At 48.1% G+C, this 19,244-nt stretch overlaps 1 protein-coding gene across 1 annotated transcript in view; it reads left to right on the top strand.

The window, feature by feature from the left end:
- Positions 1-19,244, top strand: part of Spns3 (sphingolipid transporter 3 (putative)) — a 57,412-nt gene that overhangs the window by 12,350 nt on the left and 25,818 nt on the right. The window contains exons 4-8 of the mRNA XM_031353877.1: positions 412-563; positions 1,216-1,282; positions 2,645-2,793; positions 3,296-3,448; positions 10,787-10,976. Coding sequence (XP_031209737.1) covers positions 412-563; positions 1,216-1,282; positions 2,645-2,793; positions 3,296-3,448; positions 10,787-10,976 — 711 coding nt within the window. The remainder of the gene's footprint in view (positions 1-411; positions 564-1,215; positions 1,283-2,644; positions 2,794-3,295; positions 3,449-10,786; positions 10,977-19,244) is intronic.

Raw genomic sequence — 19,244 nt, 5'->3', positions numbered from 1 at the left:
TCAGAAACCCGCCTGCCTCTGCCTCCCAAGTGCTGGGATTAAAGGCGTGCGCCACCACCGCCCGGCCCTGTTAGACTTTCTTAACCAGAGGTTTTTTGGCTCTCCATTTTACTTCCCACTTCGGTGGGTTCTCTAGGGGCTGGGGATGGTTGGGGTAATAGGTGCCGTTTTAGAAAACTGTCCTGGCTAGCAAAGAAACCCAGAAGAAGGGCTCCCCTATGGTCTGGGCAAGCAGTAGGATTACACATGTGATTTTGGGAATCTGGAGTTGGGAGTGGAGGGATACTTGAAGTCCTGGTTTGTGCCTCCTTCCCTATGGACCTTTGTCATGAGGTCCCTTTTAGACCCCCGGACCCCTTATCCCGTGGGAAATCTCTGGATCTCACCATGGTCTTGTGCTGGCTTATCCAGTATTCCTGGCTCTTCTTCCTGTCCCGGGGATTCGTGGGTACCGGTGCAGCAAGCTATTCCACCATTGCACCCACTGTCCTGGGTGACCTCTTCGTGAAGGACCAGCGCACCTGTGCACTGGCTGTCTTTTACATCTTCATCCCTGTTGGAAGGTTGGTATCACTCCTGGACCCACTTCCCCAAGAGGTAAACTGAGGCCGAAGGAATCAGAACAGGGGCTGTGCTGGGCATAGGAGAGATCAAACTGGGAGGACTGAGATCTGAATTCCACCGTTGCTCTTCCCTTCCCAATCACCGTGTCTCTGAGCCTATTTCCTTGGCTGTACACATGGGGACAATGCTGCCACTCAGTGGGCTAGGGGGAGCTTAGCGATGATGACTATGCTCCTGAATCTCAGTACACTCCCCGAAGCAGTGAGAAGAAGCAGCGTGGCCCACTGGGGAGGGCAGCTCTGGGCGACTAGCGAGGAAGTGTGCTTTATAGCCCTACGGGGAGGCCCCTGAGCTCTGACCCCCTTTTCCTGAACCTGACTGAATCTGGGCTGGGCTTTGGACACAAGGGGTGGGGTTGGTGGTGGGATGTGCAGATCCTTATATGGAGGGAATGGCACAGGGCCTGGGCTAGGAGCCAGAGGTCACGAGGGGTCAGACCTAGGGTAACAAACTGAACCTTTCTCAGGAAATAGGCTCAGAGGCTGCAGAGAACTGTCTCCCTGGGCAGGGGAGCCAGTTTCTTGCAGCCAAACTGCCTTGGACTCTGCCTTCCATCCCTCACTACTGTCTCTCTTGCTCCTGTTGTTGCAGTGGTCTGGGCTATGTGCTGGGATCAACTGTGGCGGAGCTGACAGGGAACTGGCGTTGGGCCCTCCGAGTAAGTTTCACTTCCTTTTTGTCCCTACGTTTACCCCCTGGGCTGACTGGGACTTTCCAGTCTCTTGTGGCCTTAGCCACTTGGCATAGTACCTGGCACCATGGGGGGGGGTGTGGTGTTGGTTGCTGTCAGATTGGGGCCTCATGGGAAACATGGGCTATGGAAATTATGACCTTGAGGTCAAATTCCAGCTACTCTGTTGGCTGTGTGGCCTCAAACAAATTGCCTCCTTGTCTGGGGCCTCAGCTTCTCTTACTATAAAAGTTAAAGCTACCTGGTGGCACACATCTTTAATCCCAGCACTTGGGAGGCAGAGGCAGGCAGATTTCTGAGTTCTAGGTCAGCCTGGTCTACAGAGTGAGTTCCAGGACAGCCAGGGCTATACAGAGAAACCCTGTCTAGAGAGGGTGCAGAGGGAGTTAAAGCTACCTATGGACTCTTAAGGATTATTTGGGCAAGAAGGAGAAAGTTCCAGGCCAGGCCAGGCCAGGCACAGAACAGCCGTAAGGACTGCCATCTAGGGAGACTTGGAAGTGGAGTCAGAACAACTGGGAACATATCTAGGCAACCCTTGGTTTGTGGCTCTCATTAGAACAGGGATATGGGGCTGGAGAGATGGCTCAGTGATTAAGAGCACTGACTGCTCTTCCAGAGGTCCTGAGTTCAAATCCCAGCAACCACATGGTGGCTCATGACCATCTGTAATGGGATCCGATGCCCTCTTCTGGTATGTCTGAAGACAGCAACAGTGTACTCATATACATAAAATAAATAAATCTTAAAAAAATAATAAAGAACAGGGATATGGACCACTCAGAAGAGGAAGGAACTGGGTGGTAGAAGGGCCTGGAGCTTGCTCTTGCATGCAGATCTCCGTTGAACTGTCATGGAAGGCAGAGATAGACAGAAGTCTGAGTTAGGAAAAGGCTTCAAGGAATCTGGCCTGATTTGCCTTTCTCAGGTTCTGAGCTGTTTGAAGCTGCCCGAGACTATGTAGTGAGACCCATGTTGTATGGGAAGGGGTGCCAGGAGAGGATGGCAGGGCAGAACTAGGGTGGCAAATGGACACATGAGCTAAGGAAAGGGCCTCTGGTCTAAGTTCCCAGTTTCAATCATCTTAGGCTCTCTGCTCCCAGTAGAGGAGAGTTTGTACTGGGCAGGAGGGAAGTAATTGTATACTTCCCTGGTTAGAGAGGCTATACTGTCCCTATAAGGGTGAGGGCAACCATTATGGACAGCTCTACATATAGCTAGCACCTTGGAGCCAAGGCTAGACTAGAGTCAGACCCTGTGGCCAGTCATCTCCTGTCTCCTAGGCTGTGGTAGATTTTGGTCCTGAGCTCCAGGGCCTTCCTTCCCTAGATCATGCCCTGCTTGGATGTTGTGGCCTTGGCTCTGCTCATCTTGCTGGTTCCAGACATACCCCGAGGAGCAGCTGAGAAACAGGGAGAAGTGGCTGTGAGGGCTCCGAGGAGCAGCTGGTGTGAGGATGTCAAATACTTGGGGAGAAAGTAAGTGTCCCTGGACTCTGCTGCAAATCCCAAGAAAGCCTGTCTGACCCAATGACTCCAACATCCATCTCTGACTCTAGCTAGGCTTGTCTCATCGTCCATGGCTCCCTTCCTTCTCTGAGCTCCACTCTCTAACTGAAATGCCCCTTTGTGACTTTGTCCCCTCAGCAGAACAGTGGCTGAGAACAGGGCAGGTTGCGTGAGCCTTGTGCCGTGTTCATTTATCCACTGGATGTATTTTTCCAGCCCCTCCTGCTTTCCTAGGCTGCTGGAGTTTGCTGACAACCTCCTCAATCTCCTGAGAGCAACATCAGCCCCTGTCTCAGGTCTTGAAGGGAAGCAGGCCTCATTGTACTCTCAGGCTTCATGAGTCACTTCAGCATGGACCATGAGGGCAGCTTGGATCATTAAAGAAGGCTGGATCCTGCGTGCCTGGGGCAGTGGTCAGGCACTTGCAGTCCTGGCTCTATCTTGACTTCAGCCAGGACACTTTCTCTTACAGCTGGAGTTTTGTGTTTTCAACCCTCGGAGTGACAGCCATAGCCTTTGTGACTGGAGCTCTGGGCTTCTGGGCACCCAAGTTTCTGTTTGAAGCTCGCGTGGTCCATGGCCTGCAGCTTCCCTGCTTCCAGGAGCAGTGCCACAGCCAGGACAGGTAAGGACGGGCTGGAGGGCACTGGCTTGGTTCATGGGGCAGTTCTCAGGAGGCTGTGAGCCCCGGCCATCTGTGAAGATGGCTGAGCTTTGGACCCAAGGGCAGGCTTAAGATTCCAGCTTTGAATGAGCCTGCTATTGTAAGTGGCCACAGACATCTGGCTCGGCTTTTCTGGGTGCTGGAATCCCTGTCTTCCTTCTCCTGTGGCTGTTGTGGGGGTTCAGGAGGCATCAAAGGGAGAAGGATATGAGGCTTCTGTGGGTCTTGGGGGGGGATGATAAGAATCTTAGGTGATTACCCTTTGCCCTAAGTATCTTCTGTGAAGTCACCCCATTTTGCAGATTGCAAATTGAGGCACTGGGGAGATGCTTCACGCCTCTGGCTTAGGGATGTTTGGGATGCGTTCATTTCTTCTCTGCCCCATCAGTGCATCTAGACACTCAGGAGACTTGCTGGTTTGTAGGAGGGGTCTCATTCTCTCTTAGAGGTGTCACTTCTTGCCTGGCCAGTCCTCTGACTCTGCTGGGCTCCTCTGCTGTCCCTACCACCTCTTGCCAGGTTCTTCAGTGACTCCAGTGACCTCCTGATGGGAGTCAAGAACATCTCCTAGGCCTACCTGCCTTGTCTCTTCTCTTCCTTGATACCCTGATTCCTTGCCTCCATCCCTGGTGTCCTGTCTCTCTCCTGTTTCCCTTCGTTGTCTTTGATCTTGCCCAGCTAGTTTCTTGGGCTTAAAACTTACATTTCTGTATATTGGTATTTTGCTAGCATGTTTGTCTGTACACCACATACATACAGTGCCTGAGGAGGCCAGAAGAGGGCATCATATCCCCAGAACTAGCATTATAGAAGTTTGTGATTGGTCATGTGGATGCTGAGAATCTGGTCCTCTGCAAAAGCAGCCTGTGCCCTTAATCATTAAGCATCTCTCCAAACCCTCCTTGGACTTCTAAAGCCCTATGCTCCCCTCTGCTGGGTCCTCTGTTGGTTACACCAGCGTCTGATTCCTCTTCTCCAGCCTCCTTTCTTTACCTCAGTTTTACTCCCTCATTCCCAGAGGGGGCTTGTGTGGTTTCTAGAATGTCTGTGTTTCTGTCCCAGTATGATGTCTGCCCATAGTTTCCTTCCTTTTCTTCATCATTATTTATTAAATTTCTTCTTTTTTTAAACATTTATTTATTTATTTTATGTGAGTACACTGTAGCTGTCTTCAGACACACCAGAAGAAGGCATCAGGTCCCATTACAGATGGTTGTGAGCCACCATGTGGTTGCTGGGAATTGAACTCAGGACCTCTGGAAGAGCAGTCAGTGCTCTTAAGCTTTTAAGATGGTTTAAGGGCTTGAACTATCTCTCCAGTCCTTATTAAACTTCTTTATTTTGCCATGCTGAGGATTGAACCCATGGCCTCGCATGCTCTAGGCAAGTGTTTTTTGTGGTGCCTTCTAGGCAAATGCTCCACTAATGAGCGACAACTCCCAGCCTCTCATTGGCAGATTTTAGTTAAGGGCTCTATCACTGAGCCACACCTCTAACTCAAAATGTCTGCATCAGGCCTAATGCCAAATGTTTTACATAAAGAACCTGCAGAGGAAGGTTTTCATACTGTCTCTGAATTACAAATGAGGTGGAGAATCATACAGGTTAAGTGACTTGTCTAAGTTCACCCAGCTAACAAGCAGTAGCCAGGATTCAAACCTATCTAACCCTGCAGCTGTCGCTCTGAAGCCCCGTGTTCTGTTGCCATTGAAGGCTGCCTGGTACTGTCAGTGACTTGCCCATTGTCCTTCCTGCTTTTTCCCCAGCTGGCAGGGCTTTCTAGCATACTGGAGGTACTCAGAGAAATCTTGTGAATAAACACATGGAGATTCGAGGTTTGCCTTTGCTTCCTGTGCCATTGTCCTCTCTGGAGGCAAAGACAGATCTGTAAGCAGGCCAAAAGATGACTGAACTCCAGGTATTGATCCTTCTCGAACCCATTGTCGCTGCTCAGCTTCCACTCTCTGGCTTGAGGCCCCCTCCTTCACAGCATCTGTGTGAGAACTGGTGGACGGACGTATTTGTTTCTCGTGCTTGATACAATAAAGGGCCCACACTTCATGGTCTAAAACAACAGAAATGTGGGCCTGGGCTGGGGATGTGACTCAGGAGTAGGGAGCTTTCCTAGAGTGCGTGAGGCCCTGCATTCGATTCCAGAATCGCACAAAGTCAGCACAGTGGCTCACGCCTTTAATCCTAGCACTTGGGAGGAGGAGGCAAGAGGATCCGGAATTTCAAGGGTGAAGCCTGCAAGGTGGCTCAGTGGGTAAAGGCACGTGCTGTCAAGGCTCGCGGCCTGGAAACCTACATAGTGGAAGGAGAGAACCAACGCCCACAGGTTGTCCCCTGACCTTGTGCACTGTGGCACCACATACATACATACATACATACATACATACATACATACATACATACGTACACACACATATACATACATGCTTATGACATATATAAGGCTCAAGGTCATATTCAGAGATGTAGGGAGTATGAGGCTAGCATGAGGCAAAACAAACAAAAAATCAAAAAGAGAGAAAGAAAAGAAAAGAAAAGAAGAAAAGAAAGGAAAAGAGGAAAAGAAAAGGGCATTTGAGCTGATAGAGCACATGCTCTGGGTTCCAGACCCAGTACTTAAAAAAAAAGCCCAATTAAAAAAAAATTGCAGCCAGGCAGTGGTGGCCCACGCCTTTAATCCCAGCACTTGGGAGGCAGAGGCAGGCGGATTTCTGAGCTCGAGGCCAGCCTGGTCTACAGAGAGAGTTCCAGGACAGCCAGGGCTACAGAGAAACCCTGTCTCGAAAAACCAAAAAAAAAAAAAAAAAAAAAAAAAAAAAAAAAATAGCTGACGGACTTGGGGGAGGGGGTTTGCTTTACCTATCTACCTGTTTGCTTGTAACAAAGAGAATTCAATTAATGATGGCGGACTGAAAACAAAAACAAAAACAAACAAACAAAAAACAGAAATTGCTGGGCAGTGGGTGGTGCATGCCCTTAATCCGAGCACTTGGGAGGCAGAGGCAGGTAGATCTCTGAGTCTGAGGCCAGCCTGGTCTACAGAGATTGTTCCAAGACATCCAGGGCTACACACAGAAAAACTGTGTCTCAAAAAGCAAAAGCAAAAGCCCAGAAATTAATTTTATTGTGATTTTGGAGGTAGAACTTCCAGTGGGCCCAAATGAAGGTGTCTGCAGGGTCATGCTCCCTTCAAGATCTGTGGAGCTTTGCTTCTCCTCGGTCCTTGTGGTCGGTAGTCTTTCTTGGCCACAGCTCTCTAACCTCTGTCTTTAAGGTCACATAAGTCCTCTTTTTTCTGGGCTGGAGGTCACCCCAGTGACTACTTTCAGGGCTTGCCTGACTAAGGGAGGGTGGTCAACCCAAGTCTCTCAAAGATCTTCAGATCAGAGCCCACCACCGATGGCTCAGAGTGACACTCAGGGATAGACATCACTTGACTGAGAGGTTTGTGGGAGCATTAAACGGCTTGGTGAAATGCAGGCTTCTGCTTGGTGGGAGAGGGCTGGGAACCTCTGGCCCTGTCCTTGAGAGGCTGTGTCAGACAACCTAAGGCAAGTTCCTGACTTCTTTGGTTCCTACATCCCCTGCTGCATAGAGAAGGCACACTCATCAGTTCCCAGCTTGTGGGATAGACGACGGCTCATGAGGCAGATTGGCAGGGCTACTGCCCTCAGTTTGCTGATGTTCAGGCTTGCATGGCTACATTTGTTTCAAAATTTATTTACTTTAAATATTGTTACAAGGGCTGGAGAGATGGCTCAGTGGTTAAGAGCACTGGGTGCTATTCCATAGGACCTGAGTTTGATTCCCAGTACCCACATGGTGGCTCATAAGAGCCTGTACCAGGGGCTTGATGTCCTCTCTGGCTTCCACTGGCACCAGGAATGCATGTGGTGCACAGACATAAATGCAGGCAAAACATCCATATCCATAAGATAAAAATAAAATAAAATAAATCTGATACCGTGTGTGTGTGTGTGTGTGTGTGTGTGTGTGTGTGTGTGTGTTCATATGTGTGTAGACACTGGAGAACAACTTGCTGCAGTCATTTCTCTCCTTCCGTCTTATGAGTCATGGGGACCAAACTTAGATTACTAGGCTTGGCAGCAAGCCCCTGTACCTGCCGGGCCATCTTGCCAGCCCACATGTCACATTCTTTCCCTGAGTGTGGGTGTATGTGTGTATATGGAGGCCAATAGTTAACCTCAGTGTCATGGCTCAGGAGCTGTCCTCCTTTATTTCTAGGTTGGGCTGGCCAGCCAGAAGCCTCACCAGTCTGCCCATCTCTGCCTTCCCAGTGCTGGGATTATAAATGCATGACATCATCTGTCTGTCATGTATGATGATGCTGGGGACTGAACTCAGGTCTTTGTGCTTGAGTAGCAAAGCATTTAACTGACTGAGCCATTCTCCTCAGCCCCCATGGGGGTAATAGTTGGGCCCTGGCCATTTCACATAACTGTAATTTTGGTGTCTGGGAAAGGACATGGTGTGGGGGAGATAGGTGTGTGTTGGGGCCACAGAGCTCCAGAGAACAATGCAGAGAAAGGCAGAGAGGCTGGCCAGAAATCATGAGACCGGCTCAGAGAACTCTGTCATTTGTGCAAAGGGGATGAGGGACTGAGAGAGGAGGCTACAGTGGTCAGCAGGACCAGTCCCATAGGGCTATCACATTGGCCAGGGGCTTGTAAAGAGGATACCAGAGAGCCACAGGGGTTTGGAGAGCCTGGTTGGATTTAGTTGTGGATCCACACCAGTCACTGTCTCACTGACACCTTGGAACTCCTTTTAAAAAGAGCTTGAATGGAGTAGGAGGAGCATGGTGTCTGTGTGGATCCTGGCTCTGTATCTAGTAGCTGTCTGATACAGGCCTTCTTTCTCAGCCTTGCATCTATACGTCTGGTCTGGGAATTCTGGGAAGAAGTCAAAGAAAGCTACCACAGAGTGTTCCAGATGCAGGAATGAAAATATGTGCAGGTGTTGGGGGGAGGGGAAAAAAAGAATAGAGTTGGGGCCCCAGGACCAGGGAGCTGAGTGTTTGAGAGCAGCTGGAGGATTTGGTCAGAGTGTGGTTAGGAACACAGTTCATCCTGTCTTAAGAAGCACTTTCTGAGGGCCTGTGTAGAGAGAGTCTCCATCAGAGCCAGATGGTATTGAAGTGGGTACAAGAGTGGGTGGGAAAGGTAATGCTGTTGGGGATGCTTGGAAGGATGGGAGCCAGGTTGCAGATGCATGGGATTCAGCAGGTGCATGTGCAGGCATGGTAGTGTACCCCTTTGATCCCAGCATTCAGGAGGCAGAGACAGGTGATCTCTGTGAGTTAGAGGCCAGCTTGGTCTATGAAGTGAGTTCCAGGCTAGCCAAGGCATAGCAAGAGCCTAACTGTCTTAGTCAGGGTTTCTATTCCTGCACAAACATCATGACCAAGAAGCAAGTTGGGGAGGAAAGGGTTTATTCAGCTTACTTCCACATTGCTGTTGATCACCAGAGGAAGTCAGGACTGGAACTCAAGCAGATCAGGAAGCAGGAGCTGATGCAGAGGCCATGGAGAGATGTTCTTTACTGGCTTGCTTCTCCTGGCTTGCTCAGCCTGCTCTCTTATAGAACCCAAGACTTCCAGCCCAGGGATGGCACCACCCACAAGGGGCCCTACCCCCCCTGATCACTAATTGAGAAAATGCCTCAAAGCTGGATCTCATGGAAGCAGTTCCCCAACTGAAGCTCCCTTCTCTGTGGTAACTCCAGCCTGTGTTAAATTGATACACAAAACCAGCCAGTACAATTGACCCTTTGTCAACTTGACACACAAACACATCACTATTAAGCCTCAACCCTTACTTTCTTATTCATCCCCAAGATCTAAAGTCCCACAGTCTTTACATATTAAAAGTTCAATCTATTTAAAATGTCCAATATCTTTTAAAATTCAAAGTCTCTTAACTATGGGCTCCACTAAAATACATTCTTTCTTCAAGAGGGAAAAATATCAGGGCACAGTCATAATCAAAAGCAAAACCAATGTCTGGGATCCAACTCACGATCTTCTGGGCTCCTCCAAGGGCTTTGGTCACTTCTCCAGCTCTGCCCTTTGTAGCACACATCTTGTTGCTCTCAGAAAACACTTCCCAGAAGATGTCACCTCAGTGGTGCTGGTCTCTTCTTAATCACCACTAATTTCTTAGCTCCAGCTAACCAGCATCAGTAGTCCCAGTAATGCGGAGTTTTCACTTTAATAGTTCTGGTATCTTGTTAATCACAGCTGATACTTCAGCCCCAGCTAACCAAAACCACAGAATCTTCACAATCAAAACAACATGGCCCTGATAAGAGTCTTTAATCTTCCCTCTGAAATTTCACAAGTCAGGTCTCTATCTGTTCTCAACATGATCTTCCAAGCTCCTACAAAATATCCTACAGAGTTCTTAACAATCAGTGGCTCTTCTAGCTCAAAGTTCCAAAGTCCTTCCACAGTCCTCCCCTAAACATGGTCAGGTTGTCACAGGAATACCCCACTATGCTGGTACCAATTTGTCTTAGTTGGGGTTTCTATTCCTGTACAAACATCATGACCAAGAAGCAAGTTGGGGAGGAAAGGGTTTATTCAGCTTACTTCCACATTGCTGTTGATCACTAGAGGAAGTCAGGACTGGAACTCAAGCAGATCAGGAAGCAGGAACTGATGCAGAGGCCATGGAGAGATGTTCTTTACTGGCTTGCTTCTCCTGGCTTGCTTAGCCTGCCCTCTTATAGAACCCAAGACTTCCAGCCCAGGGATGGCACCACCCACAAAGGACCCTACCCCCTTGATCACTAATTAAGAAAATGCTTCAAAGCTGGATCTCATGGAAGCACTTCCCCAACTGAAGCTCCCTTCTCTGTGGTAACTCCAGCCTGTGTCAAGTTGACACACAAAACCAGCCAGTATACTAACTCAACAAACAAACCCCCAAATTAACAAAAATAGTCAATGTGTGTAATGCCCAGACAAGAGTTATGAATCACAGGAGTAAGTACATACCAGTCATCTAAACAGTGAAGATGGGTGGGACTCTAAAATTAAGATTTCTGAGTGGGGCTTTTGGAGTGGTGAGGGAGAGAAAATTTTACTGTTGGGTGTTCCTGGATGGAGGTTCCTACAAGGTTAATGGTCCTTAGCTTTCTAGTTACAGTTCTGGGCTTGTTTCCTGATGCATGGTACCAGATCATGTAACTGGGTTAAGATAACCTGGCCCAGAGGCAGTGATGGGATGCAGGTCTGACCCAGTCCTCTTTGCTCTTTCCTATTAGCCTGATTTTTGGGGCACTGACCGTGGCAACTGGTATTATTGGTGTCATGCTGGGGGCAGAGGCCTCAAGAAGGTACAAGAAGGTGAACCCCAGGGCTGAGCCCCTCATCTGTGCTTCTAGTCTGTTTGCCACAGCTCCCTGCCTCTACCTGGCTCTCATCTTGGCCTCACGGACCCTCCTGGCCTCCTATGTAAGTGAGGTCCCCTCTGGGAATGGGTGGGAAACCCTTGAGGACACAGGTGCACACTAACTGTGTCTTTGTGGTATATGCACTGGCCACTCCTTCCAGACTATCTCTCTAGCCCCACTTCCCAGCAAGTACACAGAGGCTCACAGAGAGTTCCCTAGCAAACAGATCCCTAGATTTGATCCCAAGCTCCTTTCTGGTTCTGGACTGAGTCCCTCTGGACCCCTCACTGAGAGTCTGGATAGAGATAGGGCTAGTTGTCCTAGGGTGTGGGGTGAACCTTGGGAGGCAGAGGAATGGTCCCCAAGTTCCAGATGAGAAAGTTTGGTCATGGCTGGTGCAGACCTTGCTTGAAAGACAATTATGGCCAACATAAGCTTTCCAGCTCCTGGTCCCCATTCCAGTCCCTCCTGGGTCCCACATCCTGCCTGAGCTTTGCTAGTGTCTGTTCACGAAGGGTACTGTTCCTCTTTGATGTGTCTGAAATCGTCTTCTTCCTGCAGTCAGTGTTCACCTCCTCCCGAGTGTCTCCAGACTGTCAAGCATCCTGTCCCAGTTCACTGTCCCTGCCTTTCTCCCCATCCCTGTCCTGATGAGTGGGAAGGACTTGCTGTCTCTGAGAGGATAATACCAGCTTCGACCCTGGGTGCTGGATATATCACCCTTCCTTATCCATAGACTTCAGGGCCACTGAGCTGGCTAGACTCAAAGAGTAAATTGGTGATGATTTTACTGTTCTCTAGCCAGTGCTGGTGACTGTTGGTGGCCAGTCACATCTGAGGACTAAAAAGCCTTGTTCTACTTAAATCACAGCTTCCACTCTGCCTCTGAATGTAGGTCCAGAAAATTGCCCCGAAGATCCACGGTGTACTCAATTCCTTGTCACTCATGTCCTTTGTCATGGGTACCACTTCTCCCCATGATTCTGACTCCTACAGACCTGAGTAGGTGAAGAATGGCAGAAACAGGCAAGAGTCACTTGGGAATGAATTTTTTTCTGTCATTGTCTTCTGAGTGACAGGTGCCCAGGTGCTAGGGTTGGGGACACTTTTGTGGTTTTCGAGTGGGCTCTGCTCTTGCTTTACTTGAGGCAGGTGTGACCTTTCTAGCAGGGCATGCTTGGCCTATAGGCTACTAGAACACCCCCATGACCTTCATGATTCTCCTGATGCTGTCCTTCTAACCCTCCTGGTCTCTCTCCCTTTCCCACACTGCACTCTGCTCCTTCTAGCATTCTACCCTAAGACTTCCCCAAGAGGGTTCAGACCCCAGAGCCCATCCTTCCTAAAGCCAACTAACATGGGCAGGACAGTGGGGGCCCTTGAGGTGGCCTTAGTCTAGGAGAGTCTGAGCTTAGCAGGTATTCTGCTAGGGAGAAAAGCTGGTTTCTTCCTGTCCTCATTTAAGAAAGGGTCTTCTCTTTGTCCCTCTCTCTGTCTCTCTCAGTCCCTCTCTGTCTTTGTGTGTCTCTGTCTCTGTGTGTCTCTGTGTGCCTCTGTCTCTCTCTGTGTGTCTCTGCCTCTCTCTGTCTCTGTCGTTCTCTCTCTTCTTTTGAGACAGGGTTTCTTTGTGTACCCATAGCTGTCCTGGAACTTGCTCTGTAGACCAGACTGGCCTTGAACTCATAGAGCTCTTCCTGCCTCTGCCTCCTGAGTGCTGGGCTTAAAGGTGTGTGTGGCACCACTGCCTACCAGAAAAGGGTCTCTTTCAAGAAATGCCCTGTGGGCCGGTGAGATGGCTTAGTGTGTAAAGGTACTTGCTGCCAAGGCTGATGACCTGAGTTTGGTCTTTGTAAACTTCTTGGTAGAGAGGGAACTAACTCCCTCCAGGTGTTCTCACTGCCTTTTGTACACCAGGCTAACTATGTCTGTGTCTGTCTGTCTGTCTGTCTGTCTGTCTGTCTGTCTGTCTGTCTCTCCCTCTCTCTCACAGACACACACACACACACACACACACAAATTCTCACACAGGTCTGAAGAGAAAGCTCAGCAATTAAGAACATTGGCTATTCTTCCAGAGGACCTAGGTTCAATTCCTAGCTCCCACATGGTGGCTCATAATCAACTGTAATCTACACACACAGGGGATTTGGCCTCCTCGGTCACCAGCATGCACATGGCGCACATACATGCAGACAAAACACCCCTATTCATAAAATAAATACATTTTCTAAAAATAAAAAAAAACCCAAACAGTAAGTACCCCAGGCATGATGTTTGCACCCCTGAGCACACTGGCTGGTAGTTGGCAAAATGATGCTGCTTTTGTGTTGCCAAGGTCTTAGGGTGCCCCTGGGCCCTCTTCGGGGGCGTCTTGGGGTCTCTATTGCTGTGATGAAGCACCATGACCAAAAGCAACCCAGAGAGGAAAAGTTTTATTTCACTAACACTTCCATATCACAGTTCATCATGGAAGGAAGTCAGGGCAGGGACTGAAACAGAGGAGGAACCTAGAGGCAGGAGCTGATGCAGAAGTCATGGAGGGATGCTATTTCCTGGCTTGTTCTTATACCTTGTTCAGCCTGCTTTCTTATAGAACCCAGGACCAGGGGTGTCCTTTCTGGCAGCGGACCCTCCCCCATCAATCACTGAACAAGAAAATGCCCAACAGGATTACCTATAGCTGGGTCTGATGGAGGCGTTTTCTCAGTTGAGGCTTCCTCCTCTCAGATGACTCTAGCTTATGTCAAGGTGACATAAACCTAGCCGGCACAGGGGGGATGTTCTGTGAACTTCCTGGGGTCTGGAAGAGGCCTGACATCCCTCTCACAGGTGCACCTGACTCTGAATCGTCCCCTTAACACAGTTGTGGGAAGGGTTTTCTCATCCCATCTGACAGATCAGAAAACTGAGGCCCAGAGAAAGCAACAAAGAGTAAAACAGACAAATGCTTGCCTTAAGCCTAGATAGGTCATGTTGGTGTCCTTGTCATTCTGTAGGAGACAAGCAGCTGGTTACATGCTGGGCACCAATAGGTGTGCTCGTGCTTATTGTGGTAGGGGGTGGGGACTGTCCCTTCTATTGGTGAGAGCTGGCGAGACCAGTAGGGACTGAGATTTCAAGGAGACAGAGTCCTGGGTGAATGGGAGCCCAGTTAGAGGCATGCTCCTGCGTCAGCCAGTTTTGCTCATGCTAATGTCTTCTTTAGCTCTGGCAGGCTGCTTCTTGGCTATGTTTTGGGGACACAGATGTCCCCTATCCTGCACTCTGGCAATCTTCAGAGCTGCATGTCTTATCTAAAAGTGACACTGTGACTCAGCTGATCAAGCCAGCTGGGAGAACCCTAATTCTTCTCCAGGCCTGTCCTGGTTGAGTGTGGAGGGTCAGGAAAGTGCTCAAAGCAAGGGGACATCCATTTTCCAGCGCTGGAAATGGCTTGGCTGTCAGGATGCTCTGTGGACCAAGTCTCCATGGTGAGATTTTAGTCCTCATTCTCCACAGCTTTGTGCTGCTGCCTTGGGACCTACTGGAAGTTCTGACCTAAGATACAAGCTGAGGCTCTACCCCTCCCAGCTCATTCACGAAGCCCTTTCTACCCAGTTCCACCCCTCCTGCCCATTTCTTCTCCCCTGCCCTATATCAGCTTATCAGCTTTCTCCAGGACTATCCTCCATGATAGCCAATTCTTGCTTTCCTCTTCTTCCTGCTTCCTTGCTGTAATCTGTTCATCCTACATGGTCTGGGAAGCTTCTAGATGCCATGAGCCCTGCCAGCTTTAAAGCCTTGCATAGCTCTCTGTTTCTCTGAAAAAAGGTTCAGTTCTTCATACTGGCATTTAAAGCTCCACATGAACTGCCTCCATAGCCTCATCGGCACCTCCTCCTCTGCACTTTTACCTCTCCTGATTCCTAGAGCAGGCCCAGTGGATGCTTTGTCCACATGTCTAAATCACCATTGGCCTCCAGGGCAGAGTCAGCTTAGCACTGTCTTCTTGGTGCATTCTCTTATTAGTGGCCTGGTCCTCTACTCACAGCCTTATTGCTCTGATATCACCCCCCCCCCGTTCCCCCCTTACACACACACACACACACACACACACACACACACACACTTCTTTCTTTGATACATGGTTTCTCTGTGTAGCTCTGGCTGTCTTGATCTCCATTTGTAGTCTAGGCTGGCCATGAACTCAGAGACCTGCCTGCTTCTACTTCCCCAAGTGCTGGGATTAAAGGCGTGTACCACCATACCCAGTTTGGTTCTGACACCCTCATAACCCCAGCTTGTGAATTCTGGCTCTGGTTCCTCCCCTTCTCAGCACTCCAACCCAAAGTACACCATCAGGAATGTGGGAGTAAGGTGGGAGTCTTCCCTGCTTGCTGAAAGAGCGCTCTGAAGTAAGTTGTTTGTATCCATTTACTTATTCAAGCTTATTAAGTGTTGGCCATTGGGTTCCTAGTTCAAATGCTACAGTTGTAGCCATGGATAGAAGGGCTCAAATATCCCTGTCCCAAGGAAATTTACATTCTAGCGAGAGAAACAAACTACAAGCAAGATATATGAGGAGAAGCAGGGCATAGTGCAGCTGTCTTTAAATCGCAGCACTCACAGAAGGAGTTCTAGGCCAGGCTGGGCGGTATACAAGACCCCATCTCAAAGCAAGCAAGTAAACACACAGCTACATAGTAAAACTTTTACACTATTTCAGGTGATGATAAACACATAGAAAAATCTAGAGTGGAGAAGGGAGATAGTGAGAGACAGGCTGTGGATAAGAGAAGACTCCTATTTTATACAGAGTCCAGGAGGTTCAGAGAAAGTGCTACACGGCAGCCTCTCCTCCTCCTCTTTTCCTTCTTGTACTTGCCAGGCATGGAGTGGTGAATCATGTAGATATCTGTAAGAAAAGAGTTCTAGGAGTAGAAAATAGCAACTATAAAGAGCCTGAGCTAGGGGTGTATCTGGAGGGTCTGAGGAAAGGCAAGAAGATGACCCTCATTAACATAGAGTGGAAAGTGAGCACAGAGAGGCTGATGGGGCCTTCGGACATCAGGTGGGATGGAGATGATCAAGTGGCTGTCCCTCTAGTGTTACAATGATGGACAGTTACATGTTTAGCCAACCTCACGTTCCTGGGGTGCATCCTCCTATGGTCACAGTGTATACTCATTTCCTCTGTTGCTGAATGTGACTTGGTAGTGGTGTGTTGGGGATTTCTATAGGGTGTTGGGGTATTAGGGTTATATGTATTTGCATCTGTGTTGTGGTACGCAGGGATGTTGCAGGCCTCAGGATGACCTAGCAAGTGTTTCTCCCTTTTCTGTGTTTTTTTGCAGCATACAAAGAATCTGTGTTAATTTGTTTTTAAACATTTGGTAGAATTCATCAGTGACACCATCTGGTTCTGGGCTTTTGTTGGGGGGAGGTTTTTGATTATGGACTCAATATTTACTTGTTGAAGGTCAGTTCAGATTTTTCTGTTTCTTTTTGACTGAGTTTTGCTAGTTTTACTAATTTTTTTTTTTTTACTAAATTTTACTAGTTTAATTTTTAAATTATTTTTGAGATTATATTCTATCATTTCCACTTTTGCCATGTGTATGTTCTTAAACATATAAACATATAACCTGCTTAGTCTGTATAACTATATATACACACATACACATACACACATGTTTTCTGGGATGGCCATTTGGTATTGGATAAGCAATTGGTGTGGTCTTCCCTGGGGATGACCATTTCTCCTGCTTTCAGCACCCCTTAGCTGTCTGTAGTTTTTGTGTAGGGTCAAGGCCTTTCAAGCTTTCCCCACTCACCTTGGCGTGCCTATTGTTGTCACCTTGGTGTGCCTATTGTTGTCACCTTGGCATGCCTATTGTTGTCCTTGTTCAGCTCATTCTTCTGCAGCCATGTTAGTGAGGCTTCCTGACGTTCCAGCTTCCTATGAGACATAGTCTCACCATAAACTCCCTGATCCTCTGGCTCTTGTAATCAGTCTGCCTGCTTTTCCACAATGCTCCCTGGGCCTTAGGGGCAAGGGTCATGTTGTGAGTATATCACTCAGGACTGGGCTCCAGAACTCTACATTTTGATTGGCTGTGGTTTTCTGTAATGGTCTTCATCTTTTGTCTTAGAGAAGTACTTTTCATTTTTTTCTAGAAATTTTTTGTGTTTAGTCTAGATTAATCTAATTCTTGGTATATAAATGCCCACAGTATTTCCTTTTGATTTCTATGAGATTGATTTCAGTACCCTTTCACTCTTGATTTGGGTAAGCTGAGCATTCTTTCCCTTTTTTCTGTGTCAATTTAAAGGTTTGTTGATTTTGCTTCATTTTTTTTCTTTCCTTTCCTTTTAAAAAAAATTTGTTTTATGTGTGTATGTACATGGGCATGTATGCCAGTGTGTGTGTGTATGTGTGTGTGTGTGTGTGTGTGTGTGTGTGTGTGTGTATACTGATGTGTCCATGCACACAGTGGATGTATTTTAGTAATGAGTTATATGTGTGTATGTATGTATGTATGTATGCATGTGTGCAATGCTATACACATATATATTCAGGTTAAATATATATTGAACATATTGAGTTTTATTAATTTATATGTATCATGTGTCCTTCTGTACTGTTTGTCTACCTGTCTGTGCCTGAGTATCAGGGATTGCAGACAATTGCGTGGGGTGCGTGTGCCTGGGTATATAACTGAACATAGCTTTTCTCTTACTTTAGTTGCTGTAACTACGTTGTGTGGGAAGAAGGAGTTTTTGGCAGTACAGTGTGTCTGCTCCCAAATTGGTAGAGACCAAGTTTTCCCGTGTTCCATGGAAATGAAGTTTCCTGAGCATACAAAGTGTAGTTTGGGCCTCTGTTTAGGCCCCGTGGCCCACCTGCGGGTGTGAGGGCTCCATCTCCTACACTTAGGGCCTCTTGGCAAGGAAAGTGGACTTCCCGGCCGGTAATTAGGATCCAGACACACACGCAGCAGGTCTTGGCTCACACCCTTTCTTTGGCCCTCTTCCCAGAGCTGCTGCCCTTCAGAAGAGAAGGGGTTTGTCCCTTAGAAGAGGTCTGAGCCTGATGCAGGGGCTCAACCATTGCTAACCTGTTGGCTAGAGGATATGGCTGGATGTTGACAGTCCCACTTTTGGTGGGCTTTGTGTTCAGGATGAAGCAGCCAGAGATTGGACATAGCAAAGAGTGTTCACTGGGGAATCTGAAGGACCAGGCTGTCATTTCTGCCTCCATACTTCCTAGTTGTATGACTTAGGGCAGGTACTGACCTTGTGAACCTCAGTCTTCACAGCAGTAAGATGGGAGGCTACTTACCCGTTGTCTCACTGAGAAGGTAAATGAACTTTTGAGCCTGTTCTAGTTACTGTGGTTATGTAATGAAACTTGGCCACTCAGAACAATGAAAGCAATTTGTTTTGCTCAGATTTTTCAGTTAGGCAAGACTCAGTTGGAGGCAGGAGGGGTGACATCGTGTTTTCTATCTGAAGTCAGCAGGCAAATGGGGAGGGCTGGATCCCGGAAGCCAAGCTGTCTGGCAGTTGATGAGAACTTAGCTAGAGTACCTGCCCATGCCCTCTCTGTGTAGCCTGGACTCCCTCACAACATAGTGGTCAGATTCCAAGTACTAGCAAGCATAGATAGCTAGCTAGGTGAAGCCATCTTGCCTCCTATGACTGATCTTGGAAAGTTACTTTGAAAGTGATGTTTTCTCTTGAATTCTAACTTGTTGCTCAAAATAGCAGGCTGGAGAAACAGAGAGAAATAGATTTATTTTGATTTATGAGTATGTGTGTGTGAGTATATGCTACGTGTGTTTGGGTGCCTGAGGAGGTCAGAAGAGGGTGTCAATTTCCCTGAAATTGCAGTTACAGGTATTTGGGAGCTGTCCAGTGTGGGTTTGGAGAACAGAACTTGGGTCTTTTGGAAGCACAGCTGGTGTTCTTAACTGTTGAGTCATCTCTCCAGATCCCTAGACTCTGTCTTTTGATGAGAAGATCAAGGATCTGAAAGAACATATGATGACAAGATATTATCATCTTTGGAAAACACAATTGGTTGCTGTGGCTCAAGTCTTCTTGTCCCCCACCCTCTGGTTCCCTCTGAGGTTTCACCTGGAAGGGAAGCATGTCTGTACACACAGACAGGAAGCCCACTGAGTGCAAGTTTCAGACTCCGCTCTGTTCTCACCATCTTACAGGTAGGAAGTCTAGGGTTCAAGTTGTACCTTTAACCAAAGCTGGGCTTCCTGAACTGAGGGAATGCATTTTCTGATGTGTCTGAGATCTTGAGAGGTACATCTGAGGCCAAGTCTTAGCCAGGAGG

The sequence above is a fragment of the Mastomys coucha genome, unplaced genomic scaffold (genome assembly GCF_008632895.1).
Source record: "Mastomys coucha isolate ucsf_1 unplaced genomic scaffold, UCSF_Mcou_1 pScaffold5, whole genome shotgun sequence".
In the NCBI taxonomy this organism is placed as follows: Eukaryota; Metazoa; Chordata; class Mammalia; order Rodentia; family Muridae; genus Mastomys; species Mastomys coucha.
Note: the sequence above shows the minus strand (reverse complement) of the source record. Positions and strands in the feature narration are given on the sequence as shown.